The sequence below is a fragment of the Dryobates pubescens genome, chromosome 4 (assembly GCF_014839835.1).
Source record: "Dryobates pubescens isolate bDryPub1 chromosome 4, bDryPub1.pri, whole genome shotgun sequence".
NCBI lineage: Eukaryota > Metazoa > Chordata > Aves > Piciformes > Picidae > Dryobates > Dryobates pubescens.
In genome coordinates, this window is record NC_071615.1 from 19,343,354 (window position 1) to 19,364,924 (window position 21,571).

The 21,571-nt window shown below is 44.9% G+C and overlaps 1 protein-coding gene across 1 annotated transcript in view; it reads left to right on the forward strand.

Annotated features, from left to right (window-relative positions):
* The window catches only part of KATNIP (katanin interacting protein), an 87,290-nt gene that overhangs the window by 11,905 nt on the left and 53,814 nt on the right, over positions 1-21,571 (forward strand). Inside the window, exons 4-11 of the mRNA XM_054180739.1 lie at positions 945-1,079; positions 2,978-3,242; positions 5,511-5,660; positions 9,213-9,376; positions 12,807-12,919; positions 13,369-13,483; positions 14,466-14,672; positions 20,588-20,728. Coding sequence (XP_054036714.1) covers positions 945-1,079; positions 2,978-3,242; positions 5,511-5,660; positions 9,213-9,376; positions 12,807-12,919; positions 13,369-13,483; positions 14,466-14,672; positions 20,588-20,728 — 1,290 coding nt within the window. The remainder of the gene's footprint in view (positions 1-944; positions 1,080-2,977; positions 3,243-5,510; positions 5,661-9,212; positions 9,377-12,806; positions 12,920-13,368; positions 13,484-14,465; positions 14,673-20,587; positions 20,729-21,571) is intronic.

Consider the following 21,571-nt stretch of genomic DNA (forward strand, 5'->3'; position numbering starts at 1 on the left):
ACCTGCTATAACAGCACCCATGCTGGTCTGCCTGCTAGTCTTGACTGGCTCCTGACTTGTTCCTTGCGGAAATCTGTATATGCCAGCTCTCTCTCATGTGAAGGATGACAATTCCTTCTCACCACCTCAGCCTGTCTTTTAAGAATCTCTGTCTCTGTCCATCCATCGCCGCAGTCCAGCCTTGGGAGCTATCCCACTGTATTTATAAGGAGCAGCTAAGGAAACTGGGGTTGTTCAGTCTGGAGAAGAGGAAGCTGAAGGGGGAGACCTTATCTCTGACAAGAAACTCCCTAAGTGGAGGTTGTAGTGAGATGGAGGTTGGACTCTTCTCCCAGGTAACAAGCAACAGGATTAGAGGAAAGGGCTTCAAGTTTTGCCAGGGAAAGTTTAGTTTGGTTATCAGGAAAAAATGTCTTCACTGAAAGAATGCTTTAGCATTGAACAGAATGCCCAGGGAAGTGATGTCCCTGGAAATGTTCCAAAACCATGCAGATGTTGCACTTAGAACTGTCAGTATTGGGTTAACAGATGGACTTGATAACCTTGGACATCTTTTCCAACCTTAATGATTTTATGAATCCATGAATCTCTATGAATCCAATGAGGTCATAACCCTGTAACTACATGCAAGCTTTTAACTCCTCCTCCTCCTTGTTGTTCCCCATGGGATTGTTTTGCATTACAGGTAAGATTTCAGAGAGGCACCCAAGCATGCTGATTCCCTAGAAGAGGCTGGGGAGCTTTCACCATAAGGTTGTTCTGCCAGCAGATGGGGAGTTTCCCTAGGGCAGTTAAACCATAGTGCAGGGGCCCAAAGGTGGGCTCAGAGAGTGGGAAAAACATTCCTTGCTGTAGATGGTTTTATGTAAAATGTGCTGATTATTCTCTTTGTGTTGCTGATAGCACAAAAGATGTCTCCTTTCTCTGAACGCTGCTTTTAACAGAAAGCTGTGAAGATCAAAACACAAAGAGGGGCTAAACTCTGCCTTAGACCTCCCGTTGAATACTCTGAGGATTTTGAACCTTATGAAAGCCTGAGCCTGGAGACAGATGGGGATGATCCTCTCCATGACTCCCAGGTACAATCAGCAGTTGCCTTCTGTTGTTCATGGCAGTGTCAGTGGAGATGTGAACGGGCCCAGGTATGGGCCAGAGTACAAACCCACTATGCAGTGTTTCTTTCACTAGCTGGTTTTGCACTGATGGGATATGGCAGAAGGAAGGAATAAATAAAAAGTAAAATCTAATTTGAGCCAACAAAGCTCTGACGTGTTAAAGAGGTAAAATACTGTCTCTGTTGGGTAGAACCAAAAGCATTGCATGCAAGGAGACTCCTTCAGTTCACTTCATTCTAGTCCACATGAGCATCACTCTTGGCTGTCAGATTAGAGAAAGCTTAAAGGACAACTTTTTCTGGAGTTAGTTTAGTTTATAAAGAACTGTGCTGAAATTGTTGCATATCACCTAGGAGAAGTCAGAGCACATTCTGATCAATGCAGCTGCTTTCCGTCAAGAGTTGTTGGCTGTTGTTGGACAATGCAGCCTCCCATTTGGGCACTGATTGCAGCTTATTCTAGCACACTTGACAAATGCCCTGTCCCTCAAAGTGAAGACATGAACACAAATTTAGCACTCTTTCTGCACGGGCAATGGCATGATAGAGCTTTTCTGGGTTAGTGGAGTAGCACCTACAGGTGAAACTCTCTATGGATCTTAGCACTGATATCAGACAAACCTTCCAAGCAGATTTGCCAAGCTTGGATCTTCTGCCTTTCTTGCATAGCTTTTAAGCTTCTGATTTATTGTGTTCTCCAAACCAGTAAGTTGTCTGCAGTGATGGATATTTGTAATCATTTATTTCTCCGGATTAAGTGAATAACTTGAAACCAAAAGCTCGCTTTTCTTTGTATCCCAGATGGAAATACATTTGGTTTTCCTGAAGCTGCAATGAGTTTCCTTGAATCTCTTGTTACAATGCAGATGTCGTGAGGGTTTCTAAGCCCATACAATTCCCTGGCAAATCACTAGGAATATTAGTCTTGACCCCAAGCCTCAGGTTGCTTGTAGACCCTCATTTGAACCCAAGTTCGCCTACTCTTTGTAATATGTTCATGTCAACGTGGATTTCTTAGCAAGTGTAGTCTGTAGAGTAGAGCAGCTTGAAGCTTTCATTGCAAACTGAACACACACTGTCACAGTTCATTTGTCCCTAAGATAGCCTCAGGTTTTCATTTCACTCATGCAATTTGTTTACCTATACTTATCTCCAAGCTCTATACCAACAAAATAGGAAAATAATAAAGCATTTAAGATATGTAATACCTTTTCCTTTTGTATTCATACAATCATAAGGCTCTCCAGCATCATCTCTGCTGTTTGTGGCTTGTGCTGAGAGGGGCAGGGCAGTTTTTTCAACAGTAGATTTCAAAAGAGCTTCATTTTTGCATTAACTCCTGTTGTAGATCTGTTCAAGCTTAGTTCATTAGAGCACAACTCTTTTCTGCAGTTTGTTGAAGTTTAGGTGTGTACAAGACAGTATCATCCATCCATTTGCTTATCAAGAAATTGTGATTATGCTGGCTCTGTAGTCTTGTGAAGGTGTTTGGAAAATCAGGATTGTAGATAGGAAGCCAAAAGATAGGGCAATTAACTGGGTGAGACTGCATGTCCTTGCCCTCTCCATGGTTTTAACTTATTCAGAACAATTGGTTTTGCACATAAAAATTCCTTCACTTACAGAACTTTCCTTGCAAGGATTCTGATGAGAAGGAACAAAGGAGTTGGAGGATAATTTTTCCTTGCAATCCTCTCGTCAGAGGGTTCCTCGACATGGGAATGTGAATATTTTTAGCTGCATCATGGATTTGAGTTCAAGAGAAGGTATTTCTTTTTCCTAGAGGAGGAAGAGGCAGCCACATTGGTTTACTTCAAAACAGATGTTTGTGCTTTTCTGACAAATGTGTTTGAATTGTACCAGAAATTGAGAAGAAGCTTGCAGCTCAGTGTAGAAGAGAAAAAGATGGAGCGAGACGCTTTTAGTGATGATGATGACGACTCTGTTGAAGAGGATGTGTCTTCGGAATCATCTTCTGCTGAGGAAACAATTCCAAGCTTTGAAGACCTTCAGCTGCATAGCAATAGGTTCTTGCAGAAAGAAGCTTCTGAACACCAGGATGCTGAGAGCTGCTCTGGCCTTGATTCTGGTGCCCACAGTGTGCTGGAGTTCAGGCAGGATCAAAGCAGTAAGTCTCTGTTACACATTGCAGCAGTGCTACACAAATACTCATCCTTAGAGAGCATTAAGATTGATCGTTCCTGGTTACTCCATACTGTCATGAATATTCATGCTCTTAGCAAACCTGTTGTTTTAATCTCTTGATTTGGGAGACTTGTTTCTTCTTACTGCTCCATGAAGAAGTTATTGTACAAAGAAAAAGATCTAGCCCTGGTTAACAAACTTGCATCACCAGGCCTAGGCACTTGAACTAAGATTGTTGCAGACTGAGATCTCTCAAGAGGTTATTTTTGTAACTATTTTTTAATTGGTTTTACAGGAACCCAGGCAGCCAAATCTTTCCAATATCAGCTTGCTCCTTTTTACATCCTGGGTGCTGGATACTTGTTGTCTTCACATGTGCTATTGAGCCGTAATGAAAGATGTGTTCATTCAAGAACACAAATCTTTCTGGCTATGAGCCACTTCCTTTTGTCAAGTCTTCTCCTTTGGAGACCTGAATGTCCAAGCTCTAAGCCAGTCACTAGTTCTCAAAGCTGTTTATTTAGCTTGGTACAGGTAGAGAGTTCAGGCAGAAATCAGAGACCATGACCTACCTTCAGAATGTCTCTAAAATTCCATCTCTGCTTATTTCAGGAGCATTCATTGGTTTGGTTTTTGGTTTAATTACTATTTATTTTTTCTCTGTATCCATGGCCATTTGCTTAACTGAAGAGGAACAATCTTTGAGCAATCTGAGTAAAAAAGTGTTCCTCTCATTAGCATAAAGGTGTGGGGAGTGTGAGTGGGGACAGAAGGAAGCAGCAAAATTTTTGGGAGAGTGCAGAATTCTTTTTCCAGAGAGAAGTTTGGAGGCTGTGATGCAAACAATGGAGGCATTAATAATTCTCAAACAAACAAACCAAAACATGAAGCACTGTTCTGGGCTACACCAGACAACCACCTTCTCATTTGAAAAAAGGCAAGATTTTGGGCTGGTTTTCACAAATTTATTTTGGCTTAACTATGTTAATAATTGACTCAGGGCTTCTGTTTTTTCTTTTTACTTTTCTTGGCAGTAATGCAGGTAAATACCTGGTCCGGATGAAATCTGTTGGTACCTTCATAATGATGGATTTGATTTTGTTTCACTCAGTGCAAGTCATGCATATGTACTTCTACCTCAATAGAGCAGAATCAGTGTAAGAGAGGGAGGATGGAGGCTATCACTTTTAACTATGCCAGCATAATTGAAGTGTTAAAATTTTAGCTGTTAAGATCCAGGATGTCTTCTCTGTCTGGCAGCTCCTCAATGCTGTTTAATATCTTTGTTGATGATCTGGATGAGGGGATTGAGTCCATCAGTAAGTTTGCAGATGAAACCAAGCTGGGGACAGGAGTTGATCTGTTAGAGGGTAGGAGAGCTCTGCAGAGAGACCTTGCCAGGCTGGACAGATGGGCAGAATCCAAGGGCATGAGATTTAACACATCTAAGTTCCAGGTTCTACACCTTGGCCACAACAACCCCAGGCAGTGCTACAGGCTAGGGTCAGAGTGGCTGAGAGCAGCCAGGCAGAGAGGGACCTGGGGGGACTGGTTGACAGCAGCTGAACAGGAGCCAGCAGTGTGCCCAGGTGGCCACAAAGGCCAATGACATCCTGACCTGGATCAGGAAGAGTATGGGCAGCAGGAGCAGGGAAGTCATTCTGCCCTGTGCTTAGCACTGGTTAGACCATACCTCGAGTCCTGTGTCCAGCTCTGGGCTCCTCAGTTTAGGAAGGATGTTGAGTTGCTGGAACATGTCCAGAAAAGGGCAACAAAGCTGGGGAGGGGTCTGGAGCACAGCCCTGTGAGGAGAGGCTGAGGGAGCTGGGGTTGCTTAGCCTGGAGAAGAGGAGGCTCAGGGGAGACCTTACTGCTGTCTTCAACTACCTGAAGGGAGGTTGTAGCCAGGTGGGGGTTGTTTTTTTTTTCCTGGGTGGCCAGCACCAGAACAAGAGGACACAGTCTCAAGCTGCACCGCAGAGGTTTAGCCTGGATATTAGGAAGAAGTGCTTCACAGAAAGAGAGATTGGCCATTGGAATGTGCTGCCCAGGGAGGTGGTGGAGTCCCCATCCCTGGAGGTGTTTAGGAAGAGCCTGGATGAGGCACTTGGTGCCATGGTTTAGTTCATCAGATGGTGTTGGGTGATAGGTTGGACTCAATGATCTCAGAGGTCTTTTCCAACCTGGTTTGTGCTGTGCTATTCTGTTCATCTCTGATGTTGATTATTTCTGCTCCCTTATTACCTTGCAGAGGTGAAGTCACTGCGAGTCCTCTCTGCAAAAAGAAAAGATAATGCTGAGATGTACGTTCCTGTCAGCCCAGTGGAGGGGAGAAACACAATCACTCGGCCACTCTCTGCTGAGTTCTTGCACCAGGAAAGATATGAAAGAATTTGTTCCAGTAAGAAACAAGAATATCTCATGTCAACAAGGAGAGTTTGCATGCTTTTCCCCCCTCTGGCTCTGTTGTAATTACAGCACACATCTGTCATTATGAGATTTTTCTTAGCTGTTGGTTTGGGCTTTTTTCCATTTCTTTTTGTCAGGTTTTCTTGTTGGTGTTTTTACCACCTGGAGTATTTTGACTTTAAGTAAAATTGTCAGAAAGTCCAGAGCCTGTATACTTTAAGTCTTCCCCTACTTCTTTAATACCTTCTTTCTCTTTTTTACTTCCACAGCATAACCTTTTTTTCCTCTCCCTTTCGGTTCTGTGCTTGCCCTGTTTCCTATTGCCCTCAGGGAGATCTGCTTCCTGTGGTAATAACAAATATGTCTTCTCAAAATCAGCAACTGACACTTGGAGGATTTTAACACAATGCATTTATAGCACTAAAGACACAGCCTTCCACATCGCAGCCAAATTATCTCTGTTGCTGTGTGAAACATGAATTATACCTTGAACACTGCAGATGACTCTCCAGTGCTGGGTAGATGTGCCAGCATCTAGTACCACACTGGAATGTTTTTCCTGGATTGGAGGACATCATTTTGAAGGCACTGCTGCTTATTTTAGAAATCTGCTGCTAAGGTGTGGGCTTTACCTGTGTTACAAACCAAAAAAAAATCAACCCCCAAAACAAACAAAAATGAAAAGCCAAAAGCAACACAACCCTGATCCCCAAATTTAGAGGCTGAAATCGTGGCTGTATTTGTTATTTCAGCACAGACCTTAACTGAACAACAACCCCATGCAACCTTCCAGGTTTGGGGAAGTGTGGCTGCGAAGTTGTCTGGCAGAAAGGGACCTAGGGGTTCTGAATATGAGCAGCTGAATATGAGCCAGCAGTGCCCAGGTGACAAACAAAGCCACTGGCATGCTGTCTTGGATGAACAATTATGTGACCAGCAGTCAGATGAAAAGGGAAGTGATCCTCCCACTGTACTGGGCACTGGTGAGGCTGCACTTCACAGAATCACCCAGGTTGGGAGACACCTCAAAGATCATCAAGTCCAACCTGTCACCACAGACCTCATGACTAGACCATGGCAGCAAGTGCCACATCCAATCCCCTCATGAACACCTCCAGGGACGGTGACTCCACCACCTCCCTGGGCAGCACGTTCCAATGGCAAACGTTCGCCTCCCCTCCAGCCTAAACTTCCCCTGGTGCAGCTTGAGACTGTGTCCTCTTGTTCTGGTGCTGCTTGCCTGGGAGAAGAGACCAACCCCCACCTGGCTACCACCTCCCTTCAGGGAGTTGTAGACAGCAATAAGCTCTCCATTTCGAGTGCTGTGTTCAGTTTTGGGCACCTCATTACAAGAAGGACGTTGAGGGGCTGGAGCAGGTGCATAGAAGGGCAACTAAACTGGTAAAAGGGCTAGAGAATAAGGCTGATAAAAGAGCAACTGCAGGAGCTAGGACACTTTAGTATGAGGAAGAGGAGGCTGAGGGGAGACCTCATTGCCCTCTACATCTACCTGAAAGGGCAATATAAAGAGGTAGGTGCTGGTTTCATCTCACAGGTAATTAGTTGCAGAAAAGAGGGCATGGCCTTAAACTGCACCAGGGGAAGTTTAGGATAGAGAGCAGGAGACAGTTTCCACTGAAAAAGTAGTCAGGCATTGGGAAAGGCTGCCCTGAGAGGTGGTGGAGTCATCATCCCTGTATGGTGTTTAAAGGTCATTCAGATGTGGTGCTTAGCGATACAGTTTAATGGTGAACTTGGCGGAGCAGGGTTAATGGTTGGACCTGATGGTCTCAAGGGTCTTTCCCAACCTCAATGATTCTGTGGTTCTAGGTCTGATGAACTTGAGTTTTGAAAGATCTGAATTAAAGCTTTTAGATTTGCCATACTCTGATGGAGAAGATTCTTTTTCAACAAAGCAAGATCCAGATGCATCCCAGGAAAGCAGTAATGAGAACAGTTTGGAAAAGTCAAAGTATGGGTTTCTTAATTGGCAGAAAACCAAACTGAGGAAAAGAAGCTGTTTCTTTTTGGCTTCAGAATAACTCCTCTGTAGCTTCTGAGACCCTCACCCACCATCTGTCTGAGCAGATGCTTGCTTTGACCACTTTCCAAAGATGTGTGTAGCATTTTCTAGGGTTACAACAGTGCTCTTTCAAACTCTAACTATCACTTTAATCCTTAAATTAATTTCATTTGAGCAGGATGGTATAGAACAGAGTAATAAAACAGCCATTATTCTCTCCCTGTGTTTGCAGTGATGACCAATGCTGGCTCAAAGGATTTTGAGTATAGATCATAGAATCAATAAGGTTGGAAAAGACCTCAGAGATCAAGTCCAACCTGTCACCCAAGACCTCATGACTAACTAAACCATGGCTCCAAGTGCCACATCCAGTCCCCTCTTGAGCTCCTCCAAGGACGGTGACTCCACCACCTCCCAGGGCAGCAGATTCCAGTGGCCAATTACTCTTTCTGTGAAGAACTTTCTCCTCACCTCCAGCCTAAACTTCCCATGGTGCATCTTGAGACTGTGTCCTCTTGTTCTGGTGCTGGGTGCCTGGGAGAAGAGACCAACCCCCTCCTGGCTACAACCTCCCTTGAGGTAGTTGTAGACAGCAAGAAGGTCTCCCCTGAGCCTCCTCTTCTCCAGGCTAAGCAACCCCAGCTCCCTTAACCTCTCCTCATAGGGCTTGTAACTTAAGGCTTAAGGAGTGTGATTGCACACAAATCTCAGCTCAGTTTCACCTCTCTTTCCAAGGCAGACTTTGCAGCCCCTGCCATTTTGCCCTCCTGCTTAGCAAATCTCACTGCAGCACTGTGAGCACGCCTTTCACGTCAGCCCTGTTCTTCAGTGTCTTAATTGAAATGTCTGTGCAACTTTGGTCTCTCTTTTCTTCCTTTGACTTTGGAAGTCCTTGACTATGTAATCACTCTGCTTCTCTTTCAGTCCAATCTCAGCTCCTCTGTTGTTAAATTTTATTCCTTTTCTTTTAAACCTCTTTATGGGCTGTGACGTTTCTGTTGCTTCATGATGTTTGGGAAGATTGGGAGATGTGTGGCCATGTTGATGACTACTTAAGTGAAAAGGTCATTTGTTTTGCCTTGCAAATAGCAATTCCTGACTCCCCTTGTTTTGCTAGGAGGCTCTGGGGATTCCTCCAAAATAGCTAAACAGTTACACTGAAAAATTCTGGTGTGCTGTAATGTCTATATCTTTTTCAATGAGCTGTTATAAGGCTTTTCTATTAAATAGCAGAAAAAAGCAAGTACAAAAAGAAAATCTTAAAGAATAAAAATCATATTTCTCATTTGTCACTTTCCTTCCTCTTATGATACTGTTTTTGCTCTTGTTGAAGGAAGATGTGACCTGGAATCTCAATGTGAAAACAAATTGGAGCCATTCAGCCTTGCTTGGGATGGTTGCAGGCCTGCTGGCCAAGCCCTGTGCCAGTAACTGAAATGAGTGTTTCAGATGTATGTTGTTGTGATGTTCCGTACTTGTATGTCCAGACAAACAAATATTCCTTCCTTCTTTTGGTGGCAGGACCCCTAAGTCAGCCAGGAAGATTGCTTTCAGCAACAAGAAAGAACATGTGTGAGAGGGATCCTGACCTCTCTGTTTCAGATGTGGTTAAAGCAATGCAAATGGAAAATCAAGGCTTGCAGAGAGAGCTGCAAAAGCAGACGGTTTCCACAAGCCTCCAAAAGGTATGGCAAAATGAAGAGAGAGGTCTTGGATCAGGTAGCAAAACCCCTATGGATGACAATCTCTTAACACATATGAATTGTGTGTGAGTGAATGGTGGTGCCTCTGAAGTGTAACTGAATTTGTACTATTCTTCCATAGGGTGATTTTCTTTAGTCTGCTTCCTCAGGATAGCATCCACAGCTCTCTCTTGATTTCAGGGATGGCTGAGCCACTGATAGAGCAGCCACATGATATGTCTATGCAGTCAAATGCACAGCTGCAGGCCCAGTTGGGCCATTTCCATTCTGGAAGCTTCTTAAAGAAAATAATGTGTGATTTTCATGCCAATAAATCCTGCCTCCCTACTGGACTCATTAATATGGGCACTGTTCCCTGTTTTTGGAGCAGAGCTGTCATCTGCTCTGCTGGCTCTTGGTGAGGAGGAGCTCGTAAGGGTTTGCCGCACCGATGTGTGTACATCTCTTATCTCCAACAACCACGTTCAAAACAGTTAAAAACTCATAAACTAGGAAATCAACAACAATTCCTTCCCTTCTGATTCAGGGCAGACCTTTGTTCCTCATGAAGTTAAAGAATAAGGGGATTTATGTTGACAAGTGTTACTGAACTTTGAGCATGAGGTGGAATTCAGTGCTGACAGAAACTGCCTGGGGACGACTCTAGGGGGACCTTAGAGCTGCCTTTCAATACCTGAATGGATCCTACAGGAAGGCTGCAGAGGGACTTTCCATAAGGGTGCCTACAGGCAGGACAAGTGGGAGTGGTTTGAAGCTGGAGGAGAGGAGATTTAGACTGGATCTCAGAGGTTTTTCAGTATGAGAGTGGTGGGACTCTGGAATAGGCTGCCTGGGAGGTTGTGGATGCCTCCTTCCTGGGGGTGTTCAAGGCCAGGCTGGATGAGGCTTTGAAATCTAGTTGAGAGGCATCCCTGCCCGTGCCAGGGTTTTTGAGTAGATGATTTCTGGGGTCCCTTACAACCTAAGCTGTCCTGGGAAAGCTGAAGAAATTTGAGCACAAAGTGAAATTGACAAAACTGTCTCTTACTGCCATCAAACAGTGTCCATCAACAGTGGTCAGGGAGTCAAAATCTGCTTCCAGTCTGGGGTTTAGGAGACTCATTTTTATGGCAAGGAAAAGAGAGATGCCTCCACATTCTTAGAGTTACTCATTTGAATTCAAAGAGTTTCCAAGACAACTGACTACTTCAGCCTCAGCTGATGCTCCCTCTTGTGAGTTGGTGCTTTGATGAATGTATCCCTTGTCTTCACTGAGTCAGCATTAGGTTTGTGGGGAGTTTTGGTTAGGAGTAAAGGTGAACATGTTGCTGTACTATAGGTAAGTACTTCACATACGATTGCACCATCTAGGTCAGGTTCTCAATCTTACTCCTCTTGGATTTGAGATATTTATAGCTTTGTGACTGAGAGCATGAGTGCCATTGAATATTCTCAGATAATGGATCTGCCTGCTAACAGTAGGACTAATTTTAATATTATTGTGCTCAAATGAAAAATAATGAAATACCTAAAATAGACATCATTTTCCTCTGACACAGGGGAGGGAATTTCAGCAGCTCACTGTGAATTCTCAGTCTTGCAGCTGACCTAAGTGGTCTCCCAGAAATAATTTAATTTTGCTTACACAATTAGGGGATTGTGGATCTTGGCCTTTGCATTGTTGAGCATTCAAATACCAGAGGTTTTGGTACTAAAAAAGTAATTAACTTCTAAGCACTTTAAAATTCTCTTACTCTTGAAAAATTATAGAAATGGAAGTGACCTAAGACTGCCACTGCTCACCTGACACTGAGTGTTCTGTCTCTGACAGAAGCTAACACCAAATTTTTAGGAGCAGGATACATAGAATCATAGAATCAGTCAGGGTTGGAAGGGACCCCAAGGATCATCTAGTTCCAACCCCCCTGCCATGGGCAGGGACACCCCACACTAGATCAGCCTGGCCAGAGCCTCATCCAGCCTGGGCTTAAACACCTCCAGGGGCAGGGCCTCAACTACCTCCCTGGACAACCCATTCCAGGGCTTCACCACTCTCATGGGGAAGAACTTCCTCTTCACCTCCAGCCTCAATCTCTCCACCTCCAGCTTCAGTCCATTCCTCCTAGTCCTATCACTACCTGAGATCCTGAGCAGTCCCTCCCCAGCCTTCTTGTAGGCCCCCTTCAGATCCTGGAAGGCCACAATGAGGTCTCCTGGGAGCCTTCTCTTCTCCAGACTGAACAGCCCCAACTCCTTCAGTCTGTCCTCACAGCAGAGCAGCTCCAGCCCTCTGCTCATCCTCCTGGCCCTGCTCTGGACACCTTCCAGCACCTCCAGATCCCTCCAGAACTGGAGGCAGTGCTCCAGGTGGGGTCTCAGCAGAGCTGAGCAGAGGGGCAGAATCCCCTCCCTTGCCCTGCTGGCCACACTTCTCTTGCTGCAGCCCAGGCTCTGCTTGGCTTTCTGGGCTGCAAGTGCATATATGTATGAAATGGGATTCAGGCAAAGAAAGATCCTAAAGCATTGCAAGAACTGCAAGACTTGTAGAATTGTTTCAGCTGGGGGAGAAATTTAAGATCATCAAGTCCAACCTGAGACCTCTCTTTTCTCTTACATAGTCACTGCTAATAATTCTACCATTAAATGAATTAGCCTGGAGAGGAGGAGACTCAGGGGTGACCTTATTGCTCTCTACAACTACCTGAAGGGGGATTGTAGTGAGGCAGAGGTTGGTCTCTTCTCCCAGGCAACCAGTACCAGAACAAGAGGACACAGTCTCAGGCTGCGTCAGGGGAAGTTTAGGCTGGAGGTTAGGAGGAAGTTTTACACAGAGAGAGTGATTGCCCATTGGGATGGGCTGCCAGAGGAGGTGGTGGGGTCGCCGTCGCTGGGGGTGTTCAGGGTGAGGCTTGACAGGATGCTTGGTTGCATGGTTTAGTTGATTAGGTGGTGTTGGATGATAGGTTGGACACGATGATCTTGAAGGTCTCTTCCAACCTGGTTTGTTCTATTCTATTCTAATCAAGATTTTATTGTAACTGAGCTTGTTTGGATTTAACAGTCCTTATCGTCCTATTTTTGGAGAAGGAGAAAGTCTAGGCAAAGTTGTGCCAAAGTTTAGGCCATCTCCATGCCCTATGAAATATATCAATGGGGTTTCAGATCTGTTTATATATGTATTTAATACTCATCACAGAATGCTTTCATGCTACATTTCTTCCACACAGAAGATCAAACTCTAAGATTAGCTCTTCCACTGCAAATCAAGAGCAATTCTGTTAGATTTACTTCAGCTCAGTGTAGAGTCACAGATTAGTTAAAGTGAACTGAAACCAGAGCTGGGCCCTAACTCTTATTCCAGAGCTGCAAACTGATACTCATTGGCATGTGGAGAACAACGTGAATGAAACATGTTCGTCTTTTTCTTACTTAGAAACTATTTTCTCTGTCCTCTGTTGCTTCTGCAATGACTAAACCTCCAGAACACAGCCAGACAAGGACTGCAGTCACCAAAGCTGCTGAGGGGATGTGTCCTTTTGGAAGCAGGTATCTGTATTTCCTTTGGGGCTAGCCTCCTCGCTTGAGATGCTTTGCAATATACCACCAGATGTAGTGGAGTACCACTAGACCGATAATCTTTACATGCCTGAGACATCAGGCAAGTAGTAGCAAATCAGGGAGAGGGTTCCAGCCTTGGGCCAGTCTCTGTGGATCAGGGAACTGCCAACATCTCCCTCTGTCTTTATATTACCTCTGTATTACTTTCTCCAGCTTCCTCAGAGCCAGCTGAGAACTGAAGCCTGGGCTATTAACCAAACTCTGTGCATCTAAGGTGGGATGCTGCAACACTTCTTCAGTGTGGGGGTGTGTGGATTCATCCTGTCATCTCTTCACCTTTGCACCAACTAAACCATTGTTTAAAAATACAAGAATTGTGAGGAAGTAGCAGATAAAAGAATCTGTGTCTTGCAGATAACAGAATCTGTATGTTTCAGACAACAGAAGAAACTTCTGAAAAGCCTTCTGGAGCCTCAGAGCCATTCTGCCTGTGATAATGACACATTTCTCTTTGATGATCAATCTGAAGCAGGTTCCATGCTGAGAGAGAAGGTTTGTGTATATGTTCACCACAACTGATGATTCCCAGCATTACTGGAATAAAAGTGGATTGAATGATCTCTACTCCACTGATTCTGCCCCACATTCACTCCTAGGGTGAGAGAAGAGAATTTGTCACTGTTTGTCCTTCAGAATGACAAATCAGACAAAGAACAGAGACCTGTCTTCTCCTTAGGCTTTCTGAGAGGGTGATAAGTTCTCTTCTCCTACCCTGCCACAGACTTACTAGTTGATGTGAGGCAGAATTGGTGAAAGCCAGGATGATTAAATGCCATCCAGATAGCCTTGAGTTTGCCAGTGTCTTGGTTTGAGGCCAGGCAGATCCTCTCTTGCCTTTGAGAGGGGCAAAAGAATGACACTCACACAAATAGACTGCAGAAGTGGTGGAAAGTTTAAGTGGAAAAGCAGTAAGTGTTTTACAGAAGCTGCAAGCACAGTGACAAAAGAATGCCAAAGCATACAGAGTCCCTTCCAACACACCCAGAGGTCCCCAACAATTCCCATCTCCCCTCCTGAAGGTATGCCCAAAACCCCCAGGGCTCTTTCTTCCCTTCCCCCCTGCCAACTGCTAGGCTGGTCTCAGGCTGGCCAGGTCTGAGACTGCCCCTACCCCCTTCTCCTCCTGGCATTAGGCCTAGCCAGGCCCAAGAGGCCTTGAGACACTGCTCCACCATTACCCAATAGGGAGCGTCTCCCACAGGAGCAGAGAGGAAAGAAAAGAGGAAGAGAATGACTGCTGATGGATTTACAGGGTGCAGGATATTATGGGTATGAAATACACAGCTTCCTGTGTCCGCAGGCTGGACACTTGGGACACTGGAGGTGTATGTGGCAGGAGCAGGAGGCACCCAGCCTAAACTGCTACAGCCAACTTTTTGTTTCTGGCTTGTCAGTGTGGTAGTCTTGAACAGCCCTTGTTTTGCTCTGCATTGTTCTGTCACTTCTGCTCATACCATGTTTTGTTTTGATCCAGATGACAAGCAGGATGGAAGTATCTGATGCCATTTATGTGACTGTGGAACTTCTCTCTAACTGGGGAAATCCAGAGAATGTAGGCCTGAGCCAGCTGGAGTTCTTTGATTTGTACAACAGGAAGATATTTGTGTCCCCTCATGACGTGGATATTCGGAACGCTGACAACCGAGGGGATTTGTGCTGCTTGGTCAATAAGAGCTTAAATGTAAGATACCTTAATGATGGATGTGAACTGTTAATGTTGTCATATTTGGGGGGGAAGGAGGGTTATACTTGCTGGAACATATCCAGAGAAGGGCAACAAAGCTGGGGAGGGGTCTGGAGCACAGCCCTGGGAGGAGAGGCTGAGGGAGCTGGGGTTGCTTAGCCTGGAGAACAGGACGCTCAGAGGAGACCTTCTTGCTCTCTACAACTCCCTGGAGGGAGGTTGTAGCCAGGTGGGGGTTGGTCTCTTCTCCCAGGCAAGCAGCACCAGAACAAGAGGACAGTCTCAAGCTGCACCAGAGGAGGTTTAGGCTGGATGTGAGGAAGAAGTTCTTCACAGCAAGAGAGATTGTCCATTGGAATGTGCTGCCCAGGGCGGTGGTGGAGTCCCCATCCCTGGAGGTGTTTAGGAAGAGACTGGCTGGGGTGCTCGGTGCCATGGTTTAGTTGATCAGATGGTGTTGGGTGATAGGTTGGACTGGATGATCTCAAAGGTCTCTTCCAACCCGTTCTGTTCTGTTCTATTCTATTCTCACTAGTTTTGTTTGGTTTTGTTGTTGTTTAGAAACATCATTTAATTTTGAAACTCTTCCCCTTTACTCTGCTCTTGTGAGACCCCACCTTGAGCACTGCGTCCGGCTCTGGTGTCCCCATTGTAAGAAAGACACAGAGCTGTTGGTGTGAGTCCAGAGGAGGGCCTCAAAGATGATCCAAGGGCTGAAGCAGCTCTACTGTGAAGACAGGCTGAGAGAGTTGGGGGTGTTCAGCCTGGAGAAAACTCTGGAGGGGCCTTAGAGCTGCCTTCCAATACCTAAAGAGATCCTACAGGAAGGTTGCAGAGTGACTTTTACTAAGGGTGTCTAGAGACAGGACAAGGGGGAATGGTTTGAAGCTGAGGGAGAGGAGGGTTAGAGTGGAGCTTAGGAAGAAGCTCTTCTGTGTGAGGGAGGTGAGACTCTGGAATAGGCTGCCCAGTGAGGTTGTGGATGCCTCTTCCCTGGGGGTGTTCAAGGCCAGGATGCCTTGGGCAGCCAAGTCTGATTGAGAAGTGTCTCTGTCCATGGCAGAGAGGTTGGAGTAGATGATCTCTGAGGTCCCTTCCAACCTGAGCCATTCTATGATTGCTTATTATTAAGAAATCCAGGGCTCTGCAGAGGGACCTTGACCGACTGGACAGATGGGCAGAGTCCAATGGGATGGCATTTAATAAGTCTAAGTGCCGGGTGCTGCACTTTGGCCACGGCAACCCCATGCAGAGCTACAGGCTGGGGTCAGAGTGGCTGGAGAGCTGCCAAACGGAGAGGGACCTGGGGGTGCTGATTGACACCCGCCTAAACATGAGCCAGCAGTGTGCCCAGGTGGCCAAGAAGGCCAATGGCATCCTGGCCTGTATTAGGAATAGTGTGGCCAGCAGGAGCAGGGAGGTCATTGTGCCCCTGTACTCTGCATTGGTTAGGCCACACCTTGAGTACTGTGTCCAGTTCTGGGCCCCTCAGTTTAGGAAGGACATCGAGACACTTGAACGTGTCCAGAGAAGGGCAACAAGGCTGGTGAGAGGCCTTGAGCACAAGCCCTATGAGGAGAGGCTGAGGGAGCTGGGATTGTTTAGCCTGGAGAAGAGAAGGATCAGAGGCGACCTCATTGCCCTCTACAACTACCTTAAGGGTGGTTGTAGCCAGGTGGGGGTTGGTCTCTTCTCCCAGGTAACCAGCACCAGAACAAGGGGACACAGTCTCAAGTTGTGTCAGGGGAGGTTTAGACTCGAGGTGAGGAAAAAGTTCTTCACTGAGCGAGTCATTCGTCATTGGAATGGGCTGCCCAGGGAGGTGGTGGAGTCGCCGTCCCTGGAGGTGTTCAAGGGGAGATTGGACGTGGCGCTTGGTGCTATGATCTAGTTGTGAGGTCTGTTGGAACAGGTTGGACTTGATGATCCTTGGGGTCTCTTCCAACCTTAGTTACTGTGATACTGTGATACTGTGAAGATGTTGGTATTCAGTTGTAATTTTGTTGAAGAGCACCATTTGATCAATTCTCCTGACTTACTTAATTGAGCAGTGGAAGGAGGCAGCTTCAACTCTGCCTCCTTATATATTAACTGTGTGCTAATGTCTTGGATGAAAGAACACACTCGGTTTTTCAAGTACTGTAATATAATCATAGTGTCTGTAGAACAAGATCACAAAACTTTCAGGACTGCTTGAGAGGATGCAGAAAAGGGCTACCAAGATGTTTAGAGGACTAGAACATCTCTTTTTATCATGAAAGACTGAGGGACCTGGGGCTTTTTAGCCTGCAGAAGAGCAAACAGAGGGGAGATCTCATCAATGCTTATAAATGCTTAAAGGATGAGTGTCAGGAGGATGGGGCCAGGCTTCTTTCAGTGGTGCCCAGTGACAGGACAAGAGGTAATGGGCACAAGCTTGGACATAGAAAGTTCTGTCTAAACATGAGGAGGAACTTCTTTGAGAGTGATGGAGCAGTGGAGCAGGCTGCCTGCCCAGAGAGGTGGTATAGTCTCCATTTCTGGAATCATTCAAAACCAACCTGGACTCATTCATGCTAGTGCTGCTTTCCTGCTTGCAGGGAGAATGAGAACAGAAAGAGGGCAGGTGTGCAGTATTTGGAAATGTAGTTGAAAGTCAGTATGGAAATTTTTTTTTCCAGGCAAATATTTTTACTTGAAACATCTTTCTTACTGTGTCCTGAAAACTGTAATTTGGGTGTCATAATTACCCATTCTCCTTTCCAGGCCATGCTCTCTGGCAGATGACACTCAGTAGTAGTAGCAGCAACGACACTCAGCTTTTCTAGATCATTATAAATCATGTAGTAATATATTCATTAAGCCATTATGAACTTCTTGGCATTGCTCATACAGTTAGCTATCCTATTATCCTTAAGTAATGAGATTTTATATTTCATTAATTGATATATTCCTTTGATTTGTGACACCATAATCTCCTCTCAAAGAGAATCAGAGTATCAGAGAAGATGCAGTCTGGAGGGGGAATATGGTCTTAGAACGTGGATGCGTGGTAACTGATCTCCCTTAGAGGTTAAAGCAGAGTTTCCAGGTGTGTGTACATTTCAGGTCACACAGGAAAGCTTTTGGGTGCATTAGAGAAAAAAAAAACAAAGCCAACAAATGCATCTCCAAACAACTCAGATTTTCAACAGAATGAAAGTTTAACATCAAAACTGACTTCGTGGAAAACTTACTTCCCCATGGTTAAAAACACCTGCATCTAGGATCCTTTCGGTGTCACAGTATCACAGTATCACAGTATCACCAAGGTTGGAAGAGACCCCAAGGATCATCAAGTCCAACCTGTCTAGACAGACCTCACGACTAGACCATGGCACCAAGTGCCACGTGCAATCTCCCCCTCCATTTGGCTTTGAGAGATTTCCTGTTGGAGGTCAGGGATTCTACTTATTGATTAGTTTATTTGCTACCCTTGCAGACTTCTAAGAACATTTAAATTGTCTCCTCCCTTTTGCTTTGTGATTTGCTGTAAACCAAAAAACAGTGCCTGGCAGAACATCAGGTGCTGTCAACTCCAGAATAGTGCCTGATGAGATTTCATGCTTAATGAGACAGATTTGGCATTCCATTTAAATTGTTTTTTATAAACATTTAGATTCTTGTATGTGTACAGAGGTCTCTTAAACCTCAGAATAAGAAGGACAGGTGACTGAAATTCTGGAACTACCTAACTGAAGTACTTCTTTACAGTGGTGGATCCTCAGACCCACAGCATTCATCTTCACAGTGCTTGAGCCTTCCTTTACTCTTCCTCGGGTACTCCTTCAGTGCCCACACAAAGCAGTCTCAAGCCACTCTTCCACAAATTCTAAGGCCCAAGGTTCCCACTCTGATTTTAGTGTTGTTTTTTCTCCCCCTTGATCCAGTTCAAATGTAATTCCTACTTCTGACATACCAGATTCACCCTGATGGTTCAAAGAACTTTGGGGCTAGGTATTCAGTAGTAAGTGCAAGAACAGGACTTCCAGACTCCAGCACATCATGTGAAGGCAAAGACATCACCATCACTCTTTGCTGCATGAGAGAGCTCCACAGTCTTATGAGTTTTGCCATGGAATCATCAAGTTGCCTTCAGTTTTTGGTGTCAGATCTTCAACATGCTGATGGAGACACTTCTGAGTCTGTGTAGCCTCAGTCTTAAGCAGTGACTTGCTCCAATCTCTGCTGCCTGTTGTTGGGAAATGATTTTTCAGTTGTTCATATTCATAGTATGGCTATCAACATGACCTAGCTTTGCAGCTGATACTGAAATTGGGGTCACACTGGTTTAAGGGTTGTCCTTCATTTCTTTGATGTTAAGAGGATTCTTTCTGTTTTGCTGTAGAAAAAAATTATACCTGCCTGGCACTCTTATGGTTACTTATGCCCAAATCTGATACTCAAGCATCAACAGTCTCCCAAAGTTTTTTGAGAGACCTCTGGAGCAGAGGAATCATAGAATTAATAAGGTTGGAAGAGACCTCAAAGATCAAGTCCAACCTGTCACCCAAGACCTCATGACTACTGGACCATGACACCAAGTGCCACATCCAATCCCCTCTTGAACACCTCCAGGAATGGTGACTCCACCACCTCTCTGGGCAGCACATTCCAAGGCTAACAACTTTCTCTGTGAAGAACTTTCTCCTCACCTTGAGCCTAAACTTCCCCTGGTGCAGCTTGAGACTGTGTCTTCTTGTTCTGGTTGCCTTGGAAAGAGACCAACCCCCTCCTGGCTACAACCTCCCTTCAGGTAGCTGTAGACAGCAATAAGGTCTCCCCTGAGCTCCTCTTCTCCAGGCATGAACCATCAGAGATTGGAACATGAAGATGCCCACTCTGGGAAGTGTATCTGTTTATGATGTTGTTGAACAGGCTGGCAGAGCTCTCTCTCTCTACCATCAGGCACACATCTGAAGTACACAGTAGGAAAGTTTTGTCCTTACTGTCTTTTGGAAAAACTGAGAGGCTGACTTCAGAGTGAAAGGATATGGAGAAATAGTGGCTTTGTGTCCCCTCTGTGTGACTGCATGTACTGGGCATCCTGGAAAGTAAAGGGAGCTGATTTGTCTGCTCATCTCAGATCACTGAAGTGTTGTCTGCATGTATATTTGTGTCCTAGTTCATCTCTGGTTTGGGGTTGCATTCAATATCAACTATATCAATATTCAACATTTTGATTCTGAAGCTCTTTAGTCCTTGCTTCTTTCTGAGCTAACACACAGCCTTTTCCTCCATCCCTAAAGAGCTAGAGTAGCAGATCTGAAGCATGTCCAGAATTAGGCATCCTTTGGTAGTGTAAAATGTATTGATTGTCAATTGTCTGTAAAAATCACATTGGGAGTTTCTGGAATATCTTTTAAATAATCTGAAGTATGGAGTCCTATATATAGCTCTGAGGACTAGATCTGGAATTGAACTGAATTGTCTGCAAAGCCTGATTAAGAGACAGAGAAATACAATTCCAAGGTCAACCCACAAGTGTAAACACTTGAAGAAAGAAAATGATTCTAGATTGTCCATTGTGCTCGGTGATCTCCTCCATGCCTGCAAAGCTGATTAATGTGATTAAAATAAACTGGGCTTGCTCTGAGCCTGCAAATGCAAAGCATGGCAGACTGCCTGTCACCCATGAGCGTGCAGATGTCTTCCTGGGACAGCAAGCAGCTGACCTTTATCTAATTGTCAGGTTGTTGTGAGCTGTCTTACAGGCAGGAGGGGCAGATTTACTGGTTGGAAATGAGGTTAAGGGCTTGCTCTCACCCTAGTGGATGTAGAAAATGATTACTTTTCTGATCACTGTCTGGTTTCCTGGGGGGTGGGGAGTTAATGACAATCTCCTGCTTTCTGAGAAAGAGTATTAGTGACAGTCTGCTGGTCTGTGTTTTTAGATCACAGAGGAAAGCTCCCCTTGGATGTGCCCTTTCTATCCACCCCTCCAACTTTACTTTGTTATCCGCAATCCCACCCGGTCACGTGACTTTGGTATATCCAAGATCAAGATTTGGAATTACAACACAACAACTCCCAGTGTAAGTAGACTTTTCTCAACTCCTCTCTCTCTGTGCTCTGCCTTCCCTTGGGGAAACTTGCTGTGATCTACTTTCCAAAGGAGGAAATAAAAGGGGATACTGTTTAACACCATGGGGAGCTGGGAGGGCTCCCTGGCTGCAGGGAAAATTGCTGTTGTCTTAATTGTGAGGGGTAGCAGTGGTAATGTGTTCAGAGGCACAGTGAGCATCTTCTTTCAAAGATGTCTATAGACCTAATAAAAGCCTGGCATATTCTGTCCCTCAACCCTTTACTGTGGTGAGAAATAGAGATACAAAGGTAAGTACGTCTTCAGAGTCAAGATTTGAAGCTGTTTTATCACAGGAGAAACAAATGTGTGTTTAAATCTGTGTTTTCTGGTGTAAATAAGTATAAATAGGCTGACTGCTACTTGACTTTGCTTTTGTCACCTAATTAAAAGTGTACTAACTGTGTTCATAATAAAACAAGTAATCTGGTGTTACAAGAGAGACATCTCATGGCAGATGGTCTCTTGTTTGTGTGTTTGAATGTCACCATGGAAATTATTCTTGTTTGTACACTGCAGTGCTAGGGAAAAAAAAAATACAAAAATCCCAGGTACTGAATCAAAGAGGATTTTCAGTTCTGGATTATAAATAAGAGGCTTTCTCTCTCTGGTTTTGCTCTCATCCATGTTCTTATATAAGCACATATGGTAATTTATGCATATGGAAATGGCTGTGGAAGGGACAGCTTAAACAAATTTCTTAGAACATGATTTATATTTATTTCCTGGAATTTTAATAGCTTTTTATTCCTCCCCCACCCCCCCTGTTGAAAAGTGAGCTACAGAATGTTCCATC